This window comes from Diabrotica virgifera, chromosome 4 (genome assembly GCF_917563875.1).
Source record: "Diabrotica virgifera virgifera chromosome 4, PGI_DIABVI_V3a".
NCBI lineage: Eukaryota > Metazoa > Arthropoda > Insecta > Coleoptera > Chrysomelidae > Diabrotica > Diabrotica virgifera.
Genome location: NC_065446.1, coordinates 67,917,665 through 67,942,612, shown reverse-complemented (window position 1 = coordinate 67,942,612; position 24,948 = coordinate 67,917,665). Strand labels below are relative to the sequence as shown.

The 24,948-nt window shown below is 31.1% G+C and overlaps 1 protein-coding gene across 1 annotated transcript; it reads right to left on the bottom strand.

Annotated features, from left to right (window-relative positions):
• Nucleotides 1–240: 240 nt before the first annotated feature.
• Nucleotides 241–21,018, bottom strand: LOC126883047 (uncharacterized). Its single transcript, XM_050648236.1, has 3 exons — nt 20,851–21,018; nt 6,228–6,448; nt 241–606 (listed from the first exon to the last, which is right to left on the bottom strand). Exons 1-3 carry the CDS (start codon nt 20,915–20,917, stop codon nt 289–291), a joined length of 606 nt encoding a protein of 201 aa, XP_050504193.1. The 5' UTR covers nt 20,918–21,018; the 3' UTR covers nt 241–288.
• Between the last annotated feature and the right edge of the window lie 3,930 nt (nt 21,019–24,948).

Here is a 24,948-nt window from a genome sequence, read left to right as displayed (position 1 = left end):
GGACTATAGTGGCTTTTTAGCAGTAGAAGTATACCATAATGATATTGCATATGTGTTAACTACAGTCAATTTACTTACCACGACAATAAGTCGATCACAACAAAGATAGTAAAATAGAATCTTTAATAAGGAGTTTTATTGCTTCTACTTTTTTTTATTTTTTATTATGTTTATGTAGTTTAGTTATAAAATAATGGCATGCTCAAACGGGATAAAAGATAGGTGTAGAAAAAGACGAAGTTAGACTACCTATAAAGTAATTTAATTCAGAATTGCTTTACATTGCATTTATTTATAATAAACTGGCACATTGAAACTACCACCAGCAAGATAATATTCAGCAGACACACCTGACCTATCTATGTATAAACTACCATCCCTTCTGTTTTGTGTTTGTGGAAGCCCGTGATATACTTTTCCTACATTGTTGCCTCCCAAAGCTGGAATGTAACCCACTCCCATATATACCGTTGCATTGTATACTACTGAATGTGCCTCCCAACCAGCTACTATGGGAGCAATTTTAGAATCATTCAATAAGTCATCAAAGTTTGCTGCTTTTGTATATTGCCATCCCAATGCATCAGGGTTTTTGAAACATAGAATCTAAAAATAAAAGTAATCTTTAACTTTATCTTTTTTAGAGCAAAACCAGATATTTTGCCAGCTGTAATAAAGGTAAAATAAGTATCGATTTAACACATATTTCATTTCACTTAGTTCTAAAACCATTTTCTTGTGGCATGTCTTATTTAGACCAATTTGTAGCAGCATTAGTTTCCTTGAAGCAGACTATCACAGTTATCAAGTATCGTTCACAACTAAAACCAAACTGAATGTGTCGGCTATCATAAAGAACACTGTGTACAGACAATACCTATTTTCATCTAGATAGTGACTTCTATAAACAAAATTTCGGATTAGACATAGACATGGGCTCATCCTCATTCATGGAGAATTTTGAACACAACATAGTACATAAACAAGTCGAACAGTCCATAGTATGTTGGAGATATTTAGATTGTTGTTCTCTATTTGGCCTCACGGAAAAGAGATATTGAACAAATTTCTGATGGACATCAACAATAAAGAAAAATCCATCAAATTGCTTATGGAACAGGAAAACAATATTCACTTCCTTTTCTGGATGTGCGCATTATAATATCTACGTTCTTTAACGGTAAAATATTGCAAAACCTCTAAATTTTAAAGAACCGCTTGGAATGACATGAAATTTGGCATGCACATAGCTAACAAGTCAAAGAAAAAAAGTGATATTGCGCCGATGTGTGCTTTTGTCATGGGGGTGGCTTTCATTCCTTTTGGAGGGTGAAAAAATATACGTCCAAATTAAGTCCGAAAATGGATAAATTGACGAATTTTAAGTAACTTTTGTTTTATAGAGTTTTTTCATTAAGTCAATACCTTTCGAGTTATTTGCGAGTGAAAATGTTCATTTTTTTACAAAAAGTAAGTATTTTGCCGAAAAAAACATTCTTAGCAAAAATATATCCCGCAAAAAATTGAAAAAAAATGTGTATATTTTAGGTCTCTATACCTGGTAACAGCAGAGTTATAGCTAATGAAAAATAAGTTCATATTCGTTCAATTCCAAATGGAATATTTTAACGTGAAATAACCAAATGATGAAGCACTTTTTGGGGAAAACGCATTACAAATTATTTAAAGTATTTAAAAAAAGTTTCATTTTTGTTTTATAAAAAAAATTTCTAGCATCAACAGTAAACAAGTTACGTTCAAAATAAAGTTAGCCCTTTTTTTTGGTAAAAAAATCGGAAAATCACCTCCTAATTCGTATCTCAGATGAACTTAATCGTTACCACTTCATAAGTTTCTTTATTCGTATATGTATTTTTATATGATCTGTAAGTTTCATCGGTTCAAAGTCCTTGTTTTTGCAAGAGCTCTAGTTAAAACAGCTTGAACGAGTCACTGATCACGAGTGTATGCAAATTTAGAATCACCAAATATTAATCAATTTTTGTCTTACAGAAAAACAAAAAATACAAGATATTCAGAAAAGTAACACCGACTTTTTTGTTTTTTGAGATTTTTGGTATCTCTAACAATTTTTAAGTTATTTTGAATAAAAGCATATTTTTCAAAATTAAAATTTTTAAAAAATTTAATTTAAACCAAATTTTTTCAAAAATAAGTACTTTGAGTCAATGAAACTTACATATCATATAAACACGACTTAAGTTAAATAATTTGTGGAGCGGTAAAGATTAATTTCAGTTAGGTTGCCAATTAGGGGGTGATGTTCCAGATGTTTTTTTGCCAAAACAAAAGGGAGCAACTTTATTTTGAGCGTTACTTGCTTAAATATGATGCTAGAAACTTTTTATAAAAACAGAAATAAAGCTTTTTTAAAACACTTTAAAAAAGTTATAACAGGTTTTCCCCAAAAAGTGCTTATTTTTTTGGATATTTCACGTTGAAGTAGTCTACTTGAAATTTGGCGAATATGAACCTATTTTCATTGGCTATTACTCTGGTTCTACGAGGTCCAGAGACCTCAAGCGTACACCATTTCTTTTATTTTTTCACAGGCTGTATTTTCCTAACAACGTTTTTTTGACAAAATACTACTTTTTGAGTTATTTGCGAAAAACCGTCTAAAAAGTGGTTATTTTGTTGAATAATGAACATATTTACTCGCAAATAACTCGAAAAGTGTTGACTTGTCGAAAAAACTCTATGGAACAAAAGTTACTTAAAATTAGTCAGTTTATCTATTTCCTACTTATTTTTGACATATATTTTTTTACACCCAAGAGGGGGTGAAAGTCACCCCCAGGGCAAAATCACACATCGGCACAATATCAATTTTTTTTCTTTGACATGTTAGCTATGCCTATGCCAAACTTCATCTCAATCCAAGCGGTTCTTTAAAATTTACCGCAAAAACCGTGAAAGAATGTACTATTACAAAAGAAGGCACAGGATATGCAACCAAATTCTACAGAAAAACAACCCTCACCGACATATATTTAAATTACCAGTCCAACTACAATATAAACATAAAAAAATAATTATCAAATCCCTATGTGATAGGGCCCAAAGCAGCTGCTCGACTAAAAATGCATTTCAGAAAGAAAAAAAGCCTACGTGGTAGAAACTGCAAGATCACTAAGTGTCAGGGTAAACGAGCATGAGCTATACATCAGGAAGAGAGCCTTCGAGAAATATGTAAAGAGGTATGTAAACATGTCTGGGACAAAGAGTGTATACCACAATAGAAAGATGCATCAATAGTCACGAAAGAAACATAAATGCATAAGAGAAAAGTCAAAGAAGTAGCTCTCATCCTGCTCAACGAAGAAAAATGTGTAGCAAACCCATTAGCAGAGTACAGGAGGCTTTGGTTGCCAATACTAAAAGAAGTAGTCAACAACAACAACACACCAACAATAGCGGAGTAAAGGAAGTCGAAGAACAAATCTCAAAAACGCTGGACGGAAGGGCCGCCCGAGAATTTTATCGTACCGATCTATTATCGTTATTGTACTAGATCTGGCATTCTATAAAAATAACAAAGTTACTCGTTATTTTGATATTTAAGAGACACCTTGTATACTTGAAAATATTTTATGGTTCTACGCATCATTAATTCCTGCATTTGAGAAAATGTTCGATGCCGTATTTCTGGGACATACTATAGATTATTGCATAAATCAATAGAATATTAGTCATAATTTCATTTCAGATTAGTTCATTTTTTAGAGGAATTAATAGTTTACAATATTTGCATTTTCATTCTATTTCTATTACGCCAGTCAATGCCCGAGTAAGAACTAGATATTACCTCCGAATTCTATCCTACTGCATCGATTTTAATGAAATTTTGGGAGTAGCCTAATCTCCTAATTCAAAGTCTATCCTATATACTATGGCGCTTTTATCATGGGGGCGGTTCCCACCCCTTCTCGGAAGTGGAACATCTTTATTTTCGAATTACATGGAGAAAAAGAAAGATTTTTAAGAAAATTTAAAAATGCGCTCTATAATTTGATCTTATTTTTTTCAAAAACTTTTCATTTTAAACCCGTCCAACTTTATGAAAGTAGAAATAACATTATGTATATTAAAAGGTACTGCAGAAGAGAAACGTTGCATTTAAATTCTGGTGGATGAGGTGTTAAATATATGTACTTATTACGTACGTATGTACGTATTTTTCCTTAAAGTACATTAGTCATATATTTTTTTGGCACCATATCTCGCTTAGTTTGAATGTAACCTACATTTAACGGTGCTCGTTTTAAAGGCCTTTTCAAAAACTACAAAAGGCGTTGGTAGCATTATACACCTAAAACCTACCGTTCCACTGTTATTTCAAGTTGAATACACCAATTTGAGCATGCAGCAAAAAACAAACTGTTTTCACCTACCATATCTCTTTTTGTATTATAAATAGAAGATTTACGAAGCAACGAATATTTTTGTTATTTATAATCTAAAACATGACTTATATAGTGTTTTTAGTTGGATGCTCACTTTTTAAGGTATTTACAAAAAACCGTCTGAAAAGGTGTCATTTTTCAATGAACATGGCCAGTTTTCAACTACGCATAACTCAAAAAGTATTGAGTTATCAAAAAAAAAGTATAGACAAGTTTTTGCTGAGAAATAGGTTCTCTAGCCACTTCCGTGGTTATTTTGACCAACAAATTTTCCACCCCCTTCAAGGGGTGGGAACCGCCCCAAAATAAAAGCGCCATAGTATATAGGGTAGATTTTGTTTCTTGAGCTATTCCCTACTTACTGTGAAAATATCAAGTACATCGATGTAGTAGGATGGAATTCGGAGCCAAATACCCTCATTGACTGCCCCATAATAATGCTCTGCTATGATCGCGTGAGAGAGGACATACACAAAATTATAGCAAAATTTCTATTTACTGTAACTTTTCGAGTATTTTTGCATTATTTCAAAATATGGAAAAATTCACAGGGCGGATCTAAAAAATTAAGATTTTTTTTCATTCCCGGATCAACTGGAAGCCATATTTTGGGTAAAATTTATTGTGATAATAGATAATAAAGCACTATATACGTCTGCCAAATTTCAAATTTTAGTTTCTATTACAAAAGAAGTTACGGGCACTCGAATATTTTTTTATACAAAATTCACAACTCCCCTTCTATGGGGATTAAAAAATCTGACTAATGCCATTCAATTTAACAATAGGATATCAAAAATATATTAAAAAATAAACAAATTCCTTGCAGCCATTTTTGAGAAAATCTATTTCAAAGCTATGTCAAATTTTGACTCCTTAAATATAGGCAACCCATAACTTTTTCTGAAAAACGATAATATTTTTCTTATAGCCCCATCTTTAGGCTATATAACGGCTTTTTCAAATTAAACTTATCTTAAACAAGTTTTTAGATAGGTAAGGAAATGTATCGGGTGGGCGGTCGGCCATGTTGGCCGCCATTTTGATTTTGGAAATGTTAAATTCCATATTTCTATTTACATATCGATGAGCTAACTTTGAGTTAAATTTTATTCGTTTCGGTCAGAATTTGCAAAAATGGGCCCCAAATAACCCCTCTATTTCGTCCCCCCTTTGAGAGGTTTTTTTAAAAGCTTAGTTTCTCGACAAAATTCTCTTAAACTAACTCATACCGAATTTCATCGAAATCGGTCCAGTAGTTTTTGCTGGGCGGTGGCGACATACGTACGTACATACGTACGTAGGTACGTACGTACGTACATAATTCCCACATGTTTTTTTATTTGATTTTTAGACTCAGGGGGACTCAAGACGTCGAAAAAAAGTGAAATCTGAAAATTTTTTTTTGCACGATCCTATAACTTTATCTATTATACTACGTATGTAGTACGATAAAGTAAAATCTCATACAGAATACATATGCAACACACAATACACGAACACACTCTTCACAAAAAATTTTAAAAACTCAATTTATACAACCACATCTATGATAATGTATACTATTTTTGTCTAAGGTGTTTTGGAAACTCTAAACAAAATCTGATACACTATAACACATTTTGAGTATTTCTGATGACTTTACAATTATAAATATTGTAATACTCTAAGATTGAATTATAGGTACAACAACCTATTACAACTATAGATACAACATAGAAAAGAACGAAATAAAAATTGCCATTCTTGCTAGAATATGCCATATTATTTATAATCATATAGATTCACTTCTATCCTTACCTGAAGATTGTCAGCCATATAGTTTTTATCATTTAAAGTTACGTTTGCATAGTTGAAGCCTTCAACTATATTTACAGGAAGATAAGCTTCAGACTGCGCTGCATTATCAATCACGTGTGCTAGGCCAATATAAACAGCTGGGCTATATTCAGTTTGAACTTGAATTATTATTGCATGGTCATCTGGTACTCCATTATAAGGTCTCCATTCAACAGCTGAATCTAAAAGAATATAAAGTAGTAAGGAAAGTAAACATGCGAAAACCTTGCAAAGTAGCGACGTGGAATGTTAGAAGTCTACATCAAGATGGAAAAGTACATAATGCCGTTATTGAAATGGAAAGGCTGAATGTAGACATTTTAGGAATCAGCGATGTCCAATGGCCCGACTCAGGAAAGATGAAAATCAACAATAAAACAATATACTATTCAGGAAGTCAAGACGGTTCACACAGATATGGTGTCGGGATAATACTAAACAAACACATGGATAAAGCTGTAGTAAATTTCATTCCATACTCCAACAGATTTATCCTCTTACAATTAAATCAGAATAAACCCAAATTAAACATAATACAAGTTTATGCTCCGATTGCGGACAAACCAGAGAGCGATATTGAAACTTTCTACGAAGACCTAGACAATATTTTAAAATCCATTAAAACGCAGGATGTTACAATTATAATGGGAGATTTTAACGCAAAGGTTGGAGACGAAAAAGTAGAAGAATGTACAGGAGGATATGGTCTGGGCAACAGAAACGAAAGAGGTGACAGGCTTATCGAATTTTGCCAAAACAATAATTTTGTCATAACTAATACATTGTTTAAAATGCCAAAGAGAAGACTATATACCTGGAAGTCACCAGCAGATCAAGAAGGGAGAATTGTAAGAAACCAAATAGATTATGTATTGATTAGACAAAGATACAAGAACGCAATTATATCTTCAAAAACCTATCCAGGTGCCGACATAGGATCAGATCACAATCCAGTAGTGACCACAATTAGGCTCAAAATGAAAATAATAAAACGCAGAACAACAGATGTAAAAATCGATACAAGTAAACTAAGAAACCCACTCATAAAACAACGCCTGACAGATGAAATTAATAACCGTTTAATGAATGTTAAAGAACAAATCCAGCAAAATACTGAAACAGAGACAAAATGGTTATTAATAAAGACAGAAATAGATAAATGTCAAAAAGAAATTCTTACACCAACCAGATACAAAAAGAAACAATGGATGACGGAGGAAATCTTAGATTTAATGGAAGAAAGACGTCAGCATAAAAACAAAGATAATCAGATGTACAAAAATGTGGATAAACAAATAAAATCCAAAATTAAACAGGCTAAAGAACAGTGGTTAAAAGAACAATGCGCAGAAATAGAAGAACACCAGAAAAGACATGATAATTTTAACACACATAAAAAAATTAAGGAATTAACGCAGATCAACAGAAAAAGAAAACCGGGAATACTAAAAGATACAGATAGGAAACTTGTGTTGAGTACTAACGAAAAATTAAATAGATGGACAGAATACATAAATGAATTGTTCAAAGACAATAGAACAGAGCAGATGGAAGTTGAAGTAGAAGATGATACGGCTTTGAAGATATTAAAAGAAGAAATTAAATCGGCATTAAAAAACAGCAAAAATGGTAAAGCAGTAGGTCCAGACCAAATCCCAGTAGAAAGCTTAAAATGTATAAATGATGAAACCTTAGACATTATCGTAGACTTGTTTAACACAGTGTACAAAACAGGAAACATACCAAAACAATGGTTACTCTCAACCTTTTGTGCTATCCCTAAAAATACAAACGCTAAAGATTGCAGTGAATACAGAACAATATCATTAATAAGTCACATTCTCAAATTATTCTTGAAAATAATACATGGTCGTATAAACAAAAAACTAGAAGAAGGAATAGATGATAGTCAGTTTGGGTTCAGAAACGGACTAGGAACCAGAGAGGCGTTATTTGCTTTTAATGTGTTAGCTCAAAGATGCATGGACATGAATGTGGATGTGCATGTTTGTTACGTTGATTTTGAGAAGGCTTTTGACAAAGTAAGACATGAAAAATTAGTCCAAATTCTAAAGACAAAAAACATAGACAAAAGGGACTTACGAATAATAACAAACCTTTACTGGAATCAAAGAGCACAAATTGTAATAGATAACGAACCCAGTCCAGAAATTGAAATCAGGAGAGGAGTTCGGCAGGGATGTATTATGTCTCCATTACTCTTTAATGCATATAGTGAAGCCATTTTTGAAGAAGCATTGCTATCTCAAAGTGAAGGAATAATAATTAACGGAAGATCTATTAACAACATAAGATATGCAGATGACACCGTGATTATAGCAAGCTCTGCTGAACAACTCCAACTACTACTGAACAAAACAAACAATTTATGTAAAGAATATGGACTAAAAATGAATATAAAAAAAAACCAAATACATGATAACTAAGAAAACAAACATACAAACAAGCATATATTTGGGAAATGTACCGATAGAAAGGGTTGATAAATACAAATACCTAGGAACCTGGATTTCAGAGAAAAATGATCAAACAACAGAAATAAGGACCAGGATAGAAATAGCAAGAAATGCGTTTGTAAAAATGAAAACAGTTCTCTGCAACAAAGACCTTAGCTTAGAACTGAGAGCAAGAGCTTTGGGATGCTACGTGTTCTCGATACTACAATATGGACTTGAAAGCTGGACATTAAAGCAAGAACACATAAATAAGCTACAGTCATTTGAAATGTGGTGTTACAGAAGAATGCTTAGAATAGCATGGACACAGGAAAACGAACACGGAAGTACTGCGGGAAATGGGTAAAGAATGCGAAATAATAAACACAATAAAAATAAGAAAGTTACAATATCTGGGACACGTAATGAGGGGACCACGATATGAAATGCTAAGACTGATAATACAGGGCAAGATAAGAGGCGGAAGGAGTATAGGAAGAAGGAGAGTGTCATGGTTAAAGAATTTAAGGGACTGGTTTAGATGCAGTTCTATAGAACTCTTTAGAGCAGCGGTGGATAGAGTAAAGATAGTGATGATGATATCCAACCTCCGATTAGGAGACGGCACTTGAAGAAGAAGAAGAAGGAAAGTAAAACAATAATAGTATAAACGCTGTAGAGAGGATATTTAAATTTACCTCATAAATTAAAAAACAGCTGACCTACCAGAGTTGGGCAATACCCGGGTACAAGTACCCGAATTTTGTACTCTGAGTACATTTTGTGTACTCAGTACCCGGTACCCGAGTACATTTTCAATTAAGTAGGTACCCGGTACTCGTACACGTAGCATATGGGTAAAATACCCGGTACCCGAGTTTATTATACTATACGAGTACATTTTCCAAGTACTTTTTGCAAGTATAAACTTGTCGCTGCATGTGGGAGAGCAAATTAGTAGCAACACGCAAAAACGCCGTTTTCAGTATCAGTCCATTCGCAAATTCAAGCAAACGCCTATTCTCTTATGCCATAATAATTTATAGCCCTTCAAGAAATGCTCTGAAGAACTGATGAAACTTTGAAAAATGATTTATCTTAAAAGCCAATAAAATTAATCAGTGAGTGTGAGTGGTGTTGTACTGATTACAGTAAAACTTGTATTACCGGCCACCTGCCAAAATCGGCCACCTGAACTTACGGCCTGTTTCAAAATTCCGCAAACCAATTATACAGTGTGCACGTAAAGGTTGGAATAAATTCATTTTCTCGAGAATGGACGATTTTGGAGAAAAATCCCGAAACAGGTCAATTTTTATTTTTAAATGACGATTTTTTGGCATATATAGCATACTAGTGACGTCACCCATCTGGGCGTGATGACGTCATCGATGATTTTTTTAAATGAGAATAGTGGTAGTGTGATCGCTCATTTGAAAGGTAATTCAATTCTCTATTCAGTAATATAAACATTAACATAATTTTTTATACAGGGTGTCCAAAAAAAATTTTTGGATTAAATTTATTGACATAAAAAGAAGAATATCTGTAATTTATTTAATTCAAAATACATTTTACTGCTCTCAGAAAACAGAAAAAAATGAATATTTGAAAAATAATCATTGATATTGGCTTAAATTAAATGTTTAAATTGTCACGAGGCTGGTGGGTGGCTGCTTTAATATTGAATTTAAGCAAAAAACAACATTTATTTGCCAAAAAACATTTTTTTCTGTTTTCTGATAGCAGTAAAATGTATTTTGAATTAAATAAATTACACACATTCTTCTTTTTATGTCAATAAATTTAATTCAAAAAAAAAATTTTTAGGCACCCTGTATAAATAATTATGTTAATATTTATATTACGGAATAAATAATTGAATTACCTTTCAAATGAGCTATCATACGACCCCTATTCTCATTTAAAAAAATCATCGATGACGTCATCACGCCCAGACGGGTGACTTCACTAGTATGATATATATGCCAAAAAGTCGTAATTTAAAAATATAAATTGACCTGTTTCGGGATTTTTTTCCAAAATTGTCCGTTCTTGAGAAAATGAATTTATTCTAACCTTTACGTGCTCACTGTATGTATATTCACTTATTTATGACCTGCTGTTTACGGCCACGTTTATAATACGGCCAAATAATCACATATTTTTAAAGCCCATTTTATAGAAATTGAATGTGAAAGTTAGCCAAAATAATTTTGTTAGATAATTTTGTCTATTTGTTGATGGGAATTCCCAGTACTATTTATTAGGACCTATTGTATCTACCTACATAAACAGGAGATTAATCTTTATCTGGTCGGTAAAGAGAAACGTTTGTCACTATTTATAAGTATGATTACATTTCACAAAAGTTGGTTGAAAAATTTGGTGTAAAAACTCAAAAGTGGGTTGAAAAATTCTTTAAAAAAGATTAACCTCAATACGCTTTTTTCGTAGTATAGTTTTGTTTTATATTAGGATATTAAAGTAGTTTTACGGCCGGTTTCACAAAGTAAAGTTAACTTGTGGTTAAGAGATAACCAGAGGTTACCCCGAAATATGCGTTTCATAATATCAGGTCAACTGCGAAGTTGTGGTTAACTGACAGAATTTTTAACCAGAGGTTGAAGTGATGGTTAAGCTTTTAACCAGAGGTTATCCTAACCTAATTTCGTTTTATTGACAGAAACAGAATGTAGAGTGAATTATTAATTACACATATGAATTTATATGATGTACTTAAATGCGTTTAGCATTTCAGCGGCCAATAATTTTTCGATTTTTGCTTGCTGGGGTAAATATTAATACACATAATATATTCTCTTGCTTGCTACATATTTTTATATTAACAATTTAATTTTAACGATTTTGGCGAAAGACTGTAAAACAAATATTATTCTTAAAACTTAAAGTGTATAAGGTGCATGTAATATACAGCGTGTGTACTTTAGTTAGCCACGTACGCCTAACACTTTTACAAATAAAAAAATTATCCCTATACGTCAATGTAACAGTTGCTAAAATATCAGAATTTATAATTTACAGGGAGTTCTCGGCTTCAGTGGAGTTGGCATCATCGTAAGATACAGAAACATTTTTGACTTCTTGCTGTGCTTACCGCATACATACTTCTAGCATTTTGAACAAACTGTGGTTATTTTTGCCTACTTATTGGTCTTTTTTTCTTTTCATCATCATAATCACACAGCCAAATTTGTCCACTGTCGGACATAGGCCTCCTCAAGATGTCTCCACCCTTCTCTGTCCTGGGCAGCTGCAATCCAGTTTGTCGCTATTCTCTTAATATCGTCGGTCCATCTGGTAGGTGGTCTTCCACGACTTCGTTTGTCCGCCCCTGGCCGCCACTCTAAGATCTTCCTTGTCCATCTGTTGTCTCTCTGTCTTGCGACGTGTCCTGACCATTTCCACTTCAACTTCGTAATGCGCTTTATGATGTCTTCCACTCCAGTTCTTCGCCGTAACTCATCATTTCGTATTCTGTCTCTCAAAGTTAGGCCAAGCATGGATCTTTCCATTTTTCGTTGTGCTACTTGTAGTTTTCTTATTGATGTTTTAGTCAATGTCAGTGTTTCAGCTCCGTAAGTAAGCACCGGAAGTACGCACTGGTTAAATGCTTTTCTTTTTAGCTTTATTGGGATGTTTTCTTTAAACACGTCTCTTAGTTTGCCATATGCTGCCCATCCTAAAGCTATTCTTCGAGATAATTCGCATGTTTGGTTGTCTCTACTTATTTGTATTTCGTGGCCCAGATAGATGTATTTGTGAACTGTTTCGATATGGTAGTTTTCTAGTGTCAGTGGTCCGCTAGGTACTAAATTGGTCATCATTTTAGTTTTCCCAGTGTTTATTTCCAACCCTACTTTTTGAGAAACTCGTTTTAGTTCTTGCAGCACTTCGTGGGCTTCCTTTAAGTCGTCGGTTATTAAAACTATATCATCTGCAAATCGTAGGTGGTTCAACCTTTCGCCATCGACATTCAAACCTCTGTTTTCCCATTCTAACATCTGGAATGCATGCTGCATTACGGCATTGAATATTTTTGGTGACATGTTGTCTCCTTGTCTATCTCCCCTTTTTAATTTTATTTTTTGAGTTTGGGTATAAAGGTTTATTGTTGTTGTGGCATTTGCATATACAGGGTGAGTCACCTCTAACGGGACGGAAGATTACAGCGAAATGATAAAAGATTTGAAAAAAAATTTAAATTAGTAGTTTGTAAGTTGATAAAATCTACATTTTAAAATTATTTTGAAATATACAGGGTGTCTCAATAAATGGCGGCGTATCAAAGTTATATTTTTTCTTATGGAATACCCTGTATTTTATTGCATATTTTGATTGTCCGCAAAAAATAAAGTATAGTTTCATAAGGCTTCCCTATAGCTATGTACAGAGTGTTCTGAGTTATGGTGACTTTTCTTAAAATGTAAAGTTTTAAAAGAAGGCTTATTCTCAAGTTATTTAAGAAACTATGAAAAAAATACTTTTCCATCTAAATAGTTGGATATTGGTTAAATGTATTCCATGATTAATTATTACACATTTATTTACAGGGTGTTCAACATTTACAGTTTCATTATTGGATTATTCAATGTGTCATATGATGCTTATTTTAAATGGAACACCATGTATATTAATACACCATTATACTAAACGAAGTCACTTCTTTCTTATGGTATATGGATGTCCTATACCTAGGTCTAATAGTTATTGCGTAATTTACAATTATTTAAATTCTTAATCTGTAAATCGAGTTTAAAACAAAAGATGTATCTCATTGTATGGCATCGTCATTTTATGACAGTACGGTCTGGTAATTATCAAAAATATAAACATTCGTGTATGATATTCAAATTTAATTGTTCCTAAAAATGAATATTCATGTTATCTATAAAAGAGTAGACATGGTACTTTGCTGTGGGGAGTGTTTTCAAAATTGTATCTTACCTTCTCAAGTTTACGCTCAAAAGTATCCTGATAAAAGACACCCAAAAAAAGGACGTTTTTGAGAGATTTCAATAGATTCCGTGCTACTGGTAATGTTGCATACGGAAAGTTAAATAAAAATAAACCAGTTATTTGTGATGACGTCAAGGAGCTTGATGTCCTGCTTTCTGTTACGGAAAACCCAAATGTTAGTAAAGAAAAAATTTCGGGTGAATTGTAAATCAGTCAAACAACTGTTAGAATACTTAAGAGAAACCAGTATTATCCATATAAAACTCAACTACACCAGTATTATACCAAATAGGATTATGATAAATATTTAACTTATCGTTTATGGAATTTAGACTTTAGAGAAGATCCTGATTTTTTTAATGTATTGTATACAGACCAATATACCTACTTTTCATAATAATGGTCTAGTAAATAGACATAATTTTCATTTCATTATGATACAGTAAACAAACATTTATTTCGTACAGTTTAAAAATCGGGAGTGACTATAAATATTATTTTTAAAATCAATTTACTGTTTAAGAAAATTGTAAATTACGCAAAAACTATGACTCCTAGTTATAGAACATCCCTATACCAATCGAAAGAGGAACCTGTGCTTAGTACAATAATTTATTAATATACATGGTGTTTTATTTAAAATAAGCATCATATGACACTTTAAATAATCCAATAATGAAACTGTAAATTTTGAACACCCTGTAAATAAATGTGTAATAATTAATCATGAAATATATTCAACCAATATCCAAATATATAAATGTAAAAGTAATTTTTTTATAATTTCTTAAATAACTTGAGAATAAGCCTTCTTTTAAAACTTTACATTTTAAGAAAAGTCAACATAACTCTAAACACTCTGTACATAGGTATAGGGAAGCCTTATAAAACTATACCTTATTTTTTTGCGGATAATTAAAAAATGCAATAAAATATAGGGTGTTCCATAAGAAAAAATATAACTTTGATACGCCGTCATTTATTGGGACACCCTGTATATTTCAAAATAATTTAAAATGTAGATTTTATCAACTTACAAACTACTAATTTAAAAAAATTTTCAAATCTTTTACCATTTTGCTGTAATCTTCCGTCCCGTTAGTGGTGACTCACCCTGTATATGTTGAATAATGTTGGAATACCGGTAGTCGATTCTACAATCTCTCAAAGCTCTTAAGATGGCTACCATTTCGATAGTGCCAAAGGCTTTTTTGTAGTCAACAAATACTAGAACTAGCGGCCGGTTGTACTCCACAGTTTCTTCGATTAGGACCTTTAGGCAAGTTAGATGGTCATTTGTACCATACCCAGGGCGGAAACCTGCCTGTTCTCTAGGTTGGCATGTTACTAACTTGTTCTCAATTCTGGCAGTGATTATTCGAGCAAACAATAATTTATACAGGTGGTTTAGAAGACTAATTGGCCTATAGTTTTCGAGGTCTGTTTCATCTCCTTTCTTATGTATGAGGAGCGTTATAGAATTATTCCATTCAGCTGGTATGGCTTGGTTTTCTAAGCATATATTGAAAAGGTGTTTGATTGCCCTGATGAGGGCAGAGCCTCCGATTTTTAGCGCGTCTGCCACTACTCCATCCTCTCCTGGTGCTTTGTTATTTTTCAGTTCCTTTAAAGCATGATAAGTTTCAGCCGTTGTTATCTCGGGAATATCCTCTGAACCTTGATTCATAATTTTTGTTCTGAATGTTCTGTAGGGTTTAGGTCAAGTTTATTTGTATATAGTGTTTTATAGAAGTCTTCCACTATCTCTAGCATTTCCTCTATATTGAATGTTAGTTTGCCATTTTTTCCCTCGAGTCTGATAATTTCTTTTCTGCTGTTCGTCAATTTCCTTCTTAATATCTTCATGCTCTTGTTATGCTCGATTGTCTGCGAGATTTTCTCATTTTTATATGCCCTTATGTCCTTTCTAATAGCTTTAGAGACCTCTTTGTTTATTTTATTTAAGCTTTGTTGTTCTATATTCTTATCTTTTAGCATTTCTCTTCTTTCTTCCATTTTAAGTTTGGTGTCAGCAGTGATTCTCTCGTCTCTCTTGTTGACCGTACAACATTTCCTTTGAGCTTCTGCTATGGTATTAGTAATTAATTTATTTAGCTGATTTATATCATTTGTAGGGGGTCTGTTGTGTAGATGTACAGTTATATGATCTGCAAACTCTGTTTCATTTTTTGGTTGTGACCATGCTTTCATTTGTTTCTTTCTTATTAGTTTAGTTCTCTCTTTGTCGATGTTAATTTCTATTCTAGCGCGAACCATTCTGTGATCACTTCCTGTTGTGAAGCTGTTTAGGACAGTGTAACTAAAAATGTTTTTTCTGTAATTATATAGTCAATTTCATTTTGCGTTTTCCCATCCGGGATTCTCCATGTCCACCTTATATGATGTTTTTTGTAAAAGAAGCTATTCATTTCATATAATTTGTTCTGAAGGAGATAGTTTAATAAAGTTTGTCCGCGTTCATTTCTTCCATCGCTGCCGAAGTTTTCAAGTGCAAATTCTGACGGATCGGATTTCATGCCAATTTTTGCATTCATATCACCACATAGGACTATAAAATGGGTGTGATTTTCTTTCAGGGCTTTCGTTACTTCGTCATAGAAAATGTCTATTTCCTCTTCGCTGTGGTCTGTGGTTGGTGCATAAGCCTGTATTATTTTGATGTATCTGACGTTTAGCTTTAGAATGGTGTATATTACTCTAGTGGATATACCATGTATTGTAACGATTCTACTGTAAAGCAGTTTATTTATGAGGAAACCTACACCTCCCACTGATTTGTTATCTTCACCAACGTGATAGAATATATGGCCAGATTTTAGTGTCTGTAGGTGTTCACTATGTCTTCTTACCTCGCAGAGCCCAATTACGTCCCACCTGATCTTTTCCATCTCCATCTCCATCTCCATTTCAGTGATCTTGGCATCCGATAGTAGCGTTCGAGCATTGTACGTTGCGACATTCATCTTAAATAGTCTCTGAGCCAAGGTTTTGTCCCCCCCCCCAGTATGGGGGGTCCCCTTTGTATGTACTTTTTGCGTACAGTACGAGTATGCATTATTTAAATAAATTAATTGTTATATACACCATCAAATTTGTTTAAACAATTTTTTTTCATTTTTTTTTAATAATATTTGAAGTAATTTTAATCACAAAACATACATATTTATGAATAATATAATAATACATAGTTTTTTATTAAACTTAGTAATAATTTAAAGTATGAAAAAACAAATTATCCCATTCGATTGTTTCTAAAAATAGTATTGGTCTATGGAAATCAGAAAATCTCAAATAAACTAGGTTTTATTTTTTTAGTAAACATGCTATTAGATGAATGAAAAACTGAAGTTACAGAACCACCAAAAAAGAGATAAACGTAATTGATTGGGGTTAGAAATTAAGCTAAGAACCGTTAATGCCGATCCGATCAACAGATCTCCTTTATATCAGATATTTCATTAAAATAAACTATCTGCTCTTGCAAAACTGGTTGCACCGAGTACTTGTTAGTACAGAGGTATAAATAGTTCATGGACTTCGGTTATCAAAACATCAATCTTTCTCTATTATCTATTTTCGAGTTTCTTTTTTAATCTGCATGTACTTTTTGCGTACGTTACGGATATGTTTTTTGTTAATAAAGTGGTTATATAATTAACTATGTAAATTGTGTAAACAATTTTTGGAAATTCTTTTACGATATTTTTAGGATGACTTTGTTGGCAATTATAGGAGTGGATCATATGCACTTGACTTTACAAAAACTTATAATAAATGGGTAACTGATAATTGTTACGTTTTTCATAAAAATACAAGTATTCCTAGATAAACCTCCTTTAAAAATTTTATTTTAATAGTCTTGCTATCATACCAAAATGTATGAAATATATTTTGTTTTTTTGCAATCTTAAAATTATAACTTTCAATGTTGTAAGATACAATTATTACAATATTGTAGAAAATTTCTGAAAATAATTTTGTTCTTTTTATCCTCTTTCTAATTTTGTTACATTTCATTTTTCGTTTATCTAGTAGCATGTTTATCAAGAAATAAATCCTAGTTTATTTGAGATTTTTTATTTTCAATTTAATATTATAAGCCAATTTTAGATTTAGGAATAATTGAGTAGTATTAGTAATATAATAATTACAGGGTGTAACAAAAATACAGGTCATAAATTTAATCGCATATTCTGGGACCAAAAATAGTTCGATTGAACCTAACTTACCTTAGTATAAATATGCACATAAAAAAGTTACAGCCCTTTGAATTTACAAAATGAAAATCGATTTTGTCCAATATATAGAAGAGATTTTTTATTGAAAATAGGCATGTGGTATTTTTATGGCAGGAGCATCTTACAAAAAAATATAGTAAAATGTTGACACCCCATAAAAATTTTATGGGGGTTTTTTCCTTTAAACCCCCCCCCCCAAACTTTTGTGTTCGTTTCAATTAAATTATTAATGTTGTACTATTAGTTAAACACAATGTTTTTAAAACTTTTTTGCCTCTTAGTAATTTTAGAAAAGTCAGTTTTTATTGAAATATTTTAAATATTCGTCAAATCCACCACATATTTGTATAATATGGTTAAGTACGATTATGAAGACTTGGTAATCGTATGAAAATTTATTATTTATAATTTACATTTTTAGGCATATTTTGAACCATATTAAAAAAGAAGCCACATCTTGATAAAAGGTGCCTTATCGAAAAAATACTAAGAGACAAAAAAGTTTTAGAAACATTGTGTTTAACTAATGGTGCCGCAGTAATAGTTCAATTGGAACGCACACAAACATTTGGGGGGTGTAAAGGAACAAACCCCCATAAAATTTTTCTGTAAACATATTAAAAAAGAAGCCGCAACTCGATAAAAACTGCCTTATCGAAAAAATACTAAGAGGCAAAAAAGTTTTAAAAACAGTGAGTTTAACTAATGGTACCGCAATAATAATTTAATTGGGTTGTACACAAAAGTTTGGGGGGTTTAAGGGAACAAAACCCCCATAAAATTTTTATGGGATGCAAAAATTTCACTATAATTTTTTTTAAGATGTTCCTGTCATAAGAATGATACATGTCCATTTTCAATAAAAAATTTTTAATAGTTTTCGATATATTTGAAAAAATCGATTTTCATTTTGTAACTTAAAGGGCTATAACTTTTTTTATGTGCACATTTGTATTAAGGTAAGTTAGTACCAATCGATCTATTTTTGGTCCCAGAATATGTGATTTAATTTATGACCTGTATTTTTGTTACGCCCTGTATAACTAATATGCACGTTTTACAATAAAAGTTACCAAATATTATTAAAAAAATTGAAAAAAATTGTTTAAACAAATTTGATGGTGTATAGAACAATTAGTTTATTTAAATAACACATATTCATAATGTACGTAAAAAGTACATACAAATTAAAAAAAGAAACAACGAAATAAATAATTGAGAACCAGAGATACAGTTAACAGCTCCTTCCCCCCTCTCATCGCTATCCCAAGTTTCAACGCCGGCCGATTTTAAGGGCCACATTTTTAAGCTTTATGGGCGATTTCCTTGAAAGGAAATCTTTTGTATACTTGGTACGTTAAAACTTTGAAGTATGTTCTTTCAAATGCTGCTAATTTTATTTCTTAATTGTTATAAACAAAGCTGCCGTGAATTAAAAAAAGAAGGGGGCTAACTTTGTCCCTAATTGTCGTAGGACAATTGTTTTTCTTTCTAAATGTGTATAAAAATTTAGTCTTTCTAAATATGGAAAAATAATTTTTCTACGGGTAACGGTTAAAAAGTTATTCTAATTGTTTATAAACAAAAAATCGATATGTTCTTGCAAAATAATTTTAAATTATTTATAATTACTTTTTGTCATTTTTTTTTAAATTAAGTTAATAGAATAAATCTTCTTCTTTCATAAACTGTCCAAAGTATTACTGTTACCTCATCGTTTTCTGACTTATACTATTGCAATAAAATTAATTTGGGATAAACAAATTAAATAACTTTTAAACTATTTGACCAATTGCTTTGAAATTTAGAATATAATTTAAGCACCAGAAGTCTCAGCACTCCGTGTAATAAGAAAGTTCTAACTTAATTTTTACATAAGTTATGAACATTTATATAATCTCAAAATTTATGACTTATTTTGCAATTTTCTAAGCAACAAATAAGGATAGACATATGCAGTGAACGCTATATTGAATTTTTTTATATGATTTCTCAGTTTCCTACTCTAAAATTTGTTTAAAATGCTTTATTTTTTAGTAATAGACGAAAAAAGCGAAAATTTAGCATTTTTTGATCTTCATTTGTTTATAGCTATGTATATCATCAAAATCGGCTGCAGGAAACATATAGGTTATTAATATAGATGTCCATACTACTCAAAAAATTTGGTTTCTGCCTGGAGGGGGATGTGTCACGAGAAAAATCTTATTTCTCTGGACTAGGAAATTATTGACAAAACTATTGACAATAATACCATACAACAGACAGGCACTTACAAATATCTGGGACATGAGATCAAAATAAACAAAGACAATCAAATACATGAATTACAAAGGCGAATAGGCCTGACTTGGCCAGCATTTGGCAAACTAAGCCATATTCTAAAAAGTTCAATTCCCATGTGTCTCAAGGGAAAGGTTTATAAACAATGTGTTTTGCCTAATACAAACTTATGGTGCGGAGACTTTAACCCTTACGCAAAAAACCACGAATAAACTTAGAGTTATACAACGTGTAATGCTGAACGTGAGCCTTCGAGACCACACATAACAAACCAACCAATCAGGCAAAGATCAGGAGTTCAAGACGTCATCGAAAGAGCTCCGAAGCTTAAGTGGAACTGGGTAGGGCATTTAGCTGGAACAAAATATGAACGGTGGACACGACGAATCATGTAATGGATGCCCAGAGACTATAAAAGAAGCCGAGGACGACCACCGACTAGATGGACCAACGATATAAAACGAGTATCGGAAAATTGGCTACTAGCGGCCCAGTGTAGAGAACACTGGAAATAAGTGAGGGAGGCCTATGTCTAGCAGCGAACGAGATTGACTGATTGATGATGATGCACATTTAATTTATTTTATATGTAAATGTTAAACTTACCCTGTCCTGCAATTGCAAAAGGAGCAAGAATTGAGATGATCAGTACAAGTGACGTAACTTTAAACATTTTCGCTATTGATAAATCTGTTTATGATCGACAATAGGATATAATTGATATAAATGAACACGAATCAATCTTTATATCACAAAAATATATCAAACATAATATGTAAATTATTACGATAAGAGTAATACGTATACATCTTAATAGGTCTAATGTTCAATTATCTTTATCCGTTTTAATATACCATACAAAAATAATTGCAAATACAATAATTAGATTAAGTTGTCAGCAACAATATAATTATTCTGAGTGCTGTATTCTATAAATCCTTATCTATCCTTAATTTATAGTTTTTGAAAAATTTAAATATACTATTTCCACAAAATAATTTCACAAAAACCCCATGAAAAAATTACACCCAACATACAAAAATGGTATCACCCTTCAGAGTTCCCAAAGCTTCATATACCAGGGCAGAGAACTAAATAGTCAACTATACCACTCAAAAGAAATTAGAAGACACATTGAAATTGAATGAGAACACTATTCATCTAAAAATAGTTAAAATAATTCTGAGTTAGGTCTACTCGACTTGTATAATATTTCAAATGTAATTTCGGTGAGTCTCTGACCCTTAGCCGAAAATATCTATTGAGCTTTTAAATTTCAGGTATTATATTTTAATTTATTTTATTTTATTTTATTTTATTTTACTTTATTTTATTTTATTTTATTTTATTTTATTTTATTTTATTTTATTTTATTTTATTTTATTTTATTTTATTTTATTTTATTTTATTTTATTTTATTTTATTTTATTTTATTTTATTTTATTTTATTTTATTTTATTTTATTTTATTTTATTTTATTTTATTTTATTTTATTTTATTTTATTTTATTTTATTTTATTTTATTTTATTTTATTTTATTTTATTTTATTTTATTTTATTTTATTTTATTTTATTTTATTTTATTTTATTTTATTTTATTTTACTTTATTTTATTTTATTTTATTTTATTTTATTATATTATATTTTATTTTATTTTATTTTATTTTATATTTGATATTCATTGAAATAGCAAGGTCTAGTTTCATGAACTTGCGTAAAATGCTCTGTAATCCCAAGCTATCAGTCACAATAAGATTAAGAACACTAAATTGTTATGTGTGGTCTCTATTACTATAATATAGCTCTGAAACCTGGACATTAAAATAGTAGAACGCCAACAAATTGAATTCATTCGAAATGTGGATTTTTATTTATTTATTTATATTTATTTATAGTAATATACAAATGACCTGGCCTCTTGTGACTAATCCAATTCGTTTCCTGATGAAATTACAGCAGTTGATTTTACATAATTTTTATTTTTCAATTTTCTATTTATTTAACTAATTAAAAATGGCCCTAATCTATTACTAATTCTGAAATTATAAATAATTTTAATAAATAATTCTAATGAACAATTTTAATAAACAATTCAAAACAATTATAATAAGCAAAATATAACTTTCAAATTTTTTTTATTTTAAAGTTAAATTTTTTTTTGTGAAAATATCATTTTTTAAAAGTGGTTCCAGTTCTCATTCTCAAATGAGAACACTATTCATATAAAAATAGTTAAAAATAATTCTAAGTTAGGTCTATTCGACTTTTATAATATTTCCCATGTAATTTCGGTGAGTCTCTGACCCTTAGCCGAAAATATCTATTAAGCTTTTAAATTTCAGGTTTTTAGTTATATTTTTTTTTGTTTGATTAATAATTTTTGCTCTATTTTATTTTATTATATTTTATTTTATTTTATTTTATTTTATTTTATTTTATTTTATTTTATTTTATTTTATTTTATTTTATTTTATTTTATTTTATTTTATTTTATTTTATTTTATTTTATTTTATTTTATTTTATTTTATTTTATTTTATTTTATTTTATTTTATTTTATTTTATTTTATTTTATTTTATTTTATTTTATTTTATTTTATTTTATTTTATTTTATTTTATTTTATTTTATTTTATTTTATTTTATTTTATTTTATTTTATTTTATTTTATTTTATTTTATTTTATTTTATTTTATTTTATTTTATTTTACTTTATTTTATTTTATTTTATTTTATTTTATTTTATTTTATTTCAGCCATTATTTTCACGCTAGTTCAGTGGAATTGCGATGGGTTTTACCCTCGCTTAGAACGCATACAACAGCTAATCAACAATACAGAAGCCGATATAATTTGCTTTCAAGAAACTAATTTTAAAGACTCTCATAAACGAGAGCTTAAAAACTTTGAAGGTTACCATTTTCTTCGAACAACATTTACTAGAGCAAGTGGAGGAACCTCTATTTTCGTGTCTAACGATTTATTTTTTTACATCATATTCTAACCACTAATTTGGAGGCTATAGCAGTAACTATCTGGTGTCCTGATAAAATAACTATATGCAGTATTTATATTCCACCTAACTATAACCTCACTGAAATCGAGTTAGATGATTTAGTCCGCCAACTACCTAGCCCATTTATACTAGTCAGAGACTTCAACGCCCATAATACTATGTGGGGCTCCAAGAAAACAATCGGAAGAGGAAAAATCATAGAAACCGTATTGAATGGCAATAATGCTTGTTTGATGAACAGTGGAGCTAACACATATTTTAATATCGCATCAGGAAGTTACTCGTCTATTGACTTAAGTATATGTGATCCCAAGTTAGCTGATTCACTCTCATGGTATACGTTAGATAGCCTATACGATAGTAATCATTTCCCGAGAGTCATAACAAATAGTCATAAAAAACATTGCACCGTCACTAAGTGGAATATTGCTAAAGCAGACTGGAATCATTTCAAAAGTAGTGCCGAAAACCTACTTTCATTAGTACAAGAGTCTGAAGATATTGACGAGACAATAACTCTTTTTAATAATTGCATTATCATGGCTGCAGAAACTCATGTCCAGAAAATATCAATATGCCCCTCTAAAAAGGCTGTACCATGGTGGAATTCAGAATGCCAACAAATAGTACAAGAATATAAAACTGCTCTTAACAGATATCGAAGAAAGAGAAGTCAAGAAAACCTGATTTGCTTCAAAAGACTAAAAGCTAAAGCTAAATATGTTTTTAAAAAAGTAAGAAAGATTCCTGGCAAAATTTTGTTTCGACTCTTACCAGTGATACTTCGCCAACACAAGTGTGGACAAAAATAAGACAAATGAAAGGACAGACACCTTCACCAAAAATCCCAGCAATTACACAGGAAGGAAAAGTAATTACAGATAACCAAACAATTTCGCATATTATGGCTGAAAGTTTCGCACTGAAATTTAGATATGAACTCGAGCATAACCAAAGTCTAAATGAGCAAAATTCGTTAACTTCTCACACTCCTCAAATTAGTAGACATGATATAGCCGCTATCAACCTCCCTTTTACACTAGCCTTGCAACACTATATATAAAACTATAAACAATAATATATGGCTTACTAAGAAATTTCCTCGTATATGGTTCGAATCAATCATCATACCAATAAAAAAACCCGATCAATCTTCCAATCGGCCAAAATCATATAGGCCAATTTCACTGACCTGCTCGTCATGCAAACTTCTCGAGAAAATGATTAACTCAAGATTAACCTGGCTTCTAGAAAAATATTCTATAATTAACAAAGCCCAATCTGGCTTTAGACGTCACCGTTCTACACTTGATAATTTAGTGTTACTGCAAACACAAATAGCTACCGCCTTTTCGAATAAACAAGATGTTATCGCTACCGCTTTTGATATAGAAGGAGCCTTCGATAACATTTCACGACCAGCCATTCTTCAAAAGCTTCTTCAATGCAATATTACAGGAAATATTTATTTCTTCATACAAAACTTAAAAAAAAGAACTTTCAAGGTAAAAGTAAACGGTGAAATATCTGCAACATACCCGCAAAATAATAGAGTCCCACAAGGTTCCGTACTCAGTACAATCTTGTTTATACTCGCAATAAATGACATATGCTCGAGTGTTTGTCAATCAGTCAAATATGTAATGTATGCGGATGATCTTATTCTATATTGTCAAGGAAAAAATACAAC

Bases quoted from the DNA above. Each gene is read 5' to 3' on its own strand.
- LOC126883047 (XM_050648236.1), bottom strand. From the start codon at position 20,917: ATGTTTAAAGTTACGTCACTTGTACTGATCATCTCAATTCTTGCTCCT. The intron at 6,449-20,850 runs GTAAGTTTAACA...ATATTCTTTTAG, and splicing joins TTTTGCAATTGCAGGACAGG to ATTCAGCTGTTGAATGGAGA. The intron at 607-6,227 runs GTAAGGATAGAA...TTTTATTTTTAG, and splicing joins ATATGGCTGACAATCTTCAG to ATTCTATGTTTCAAAAACCC.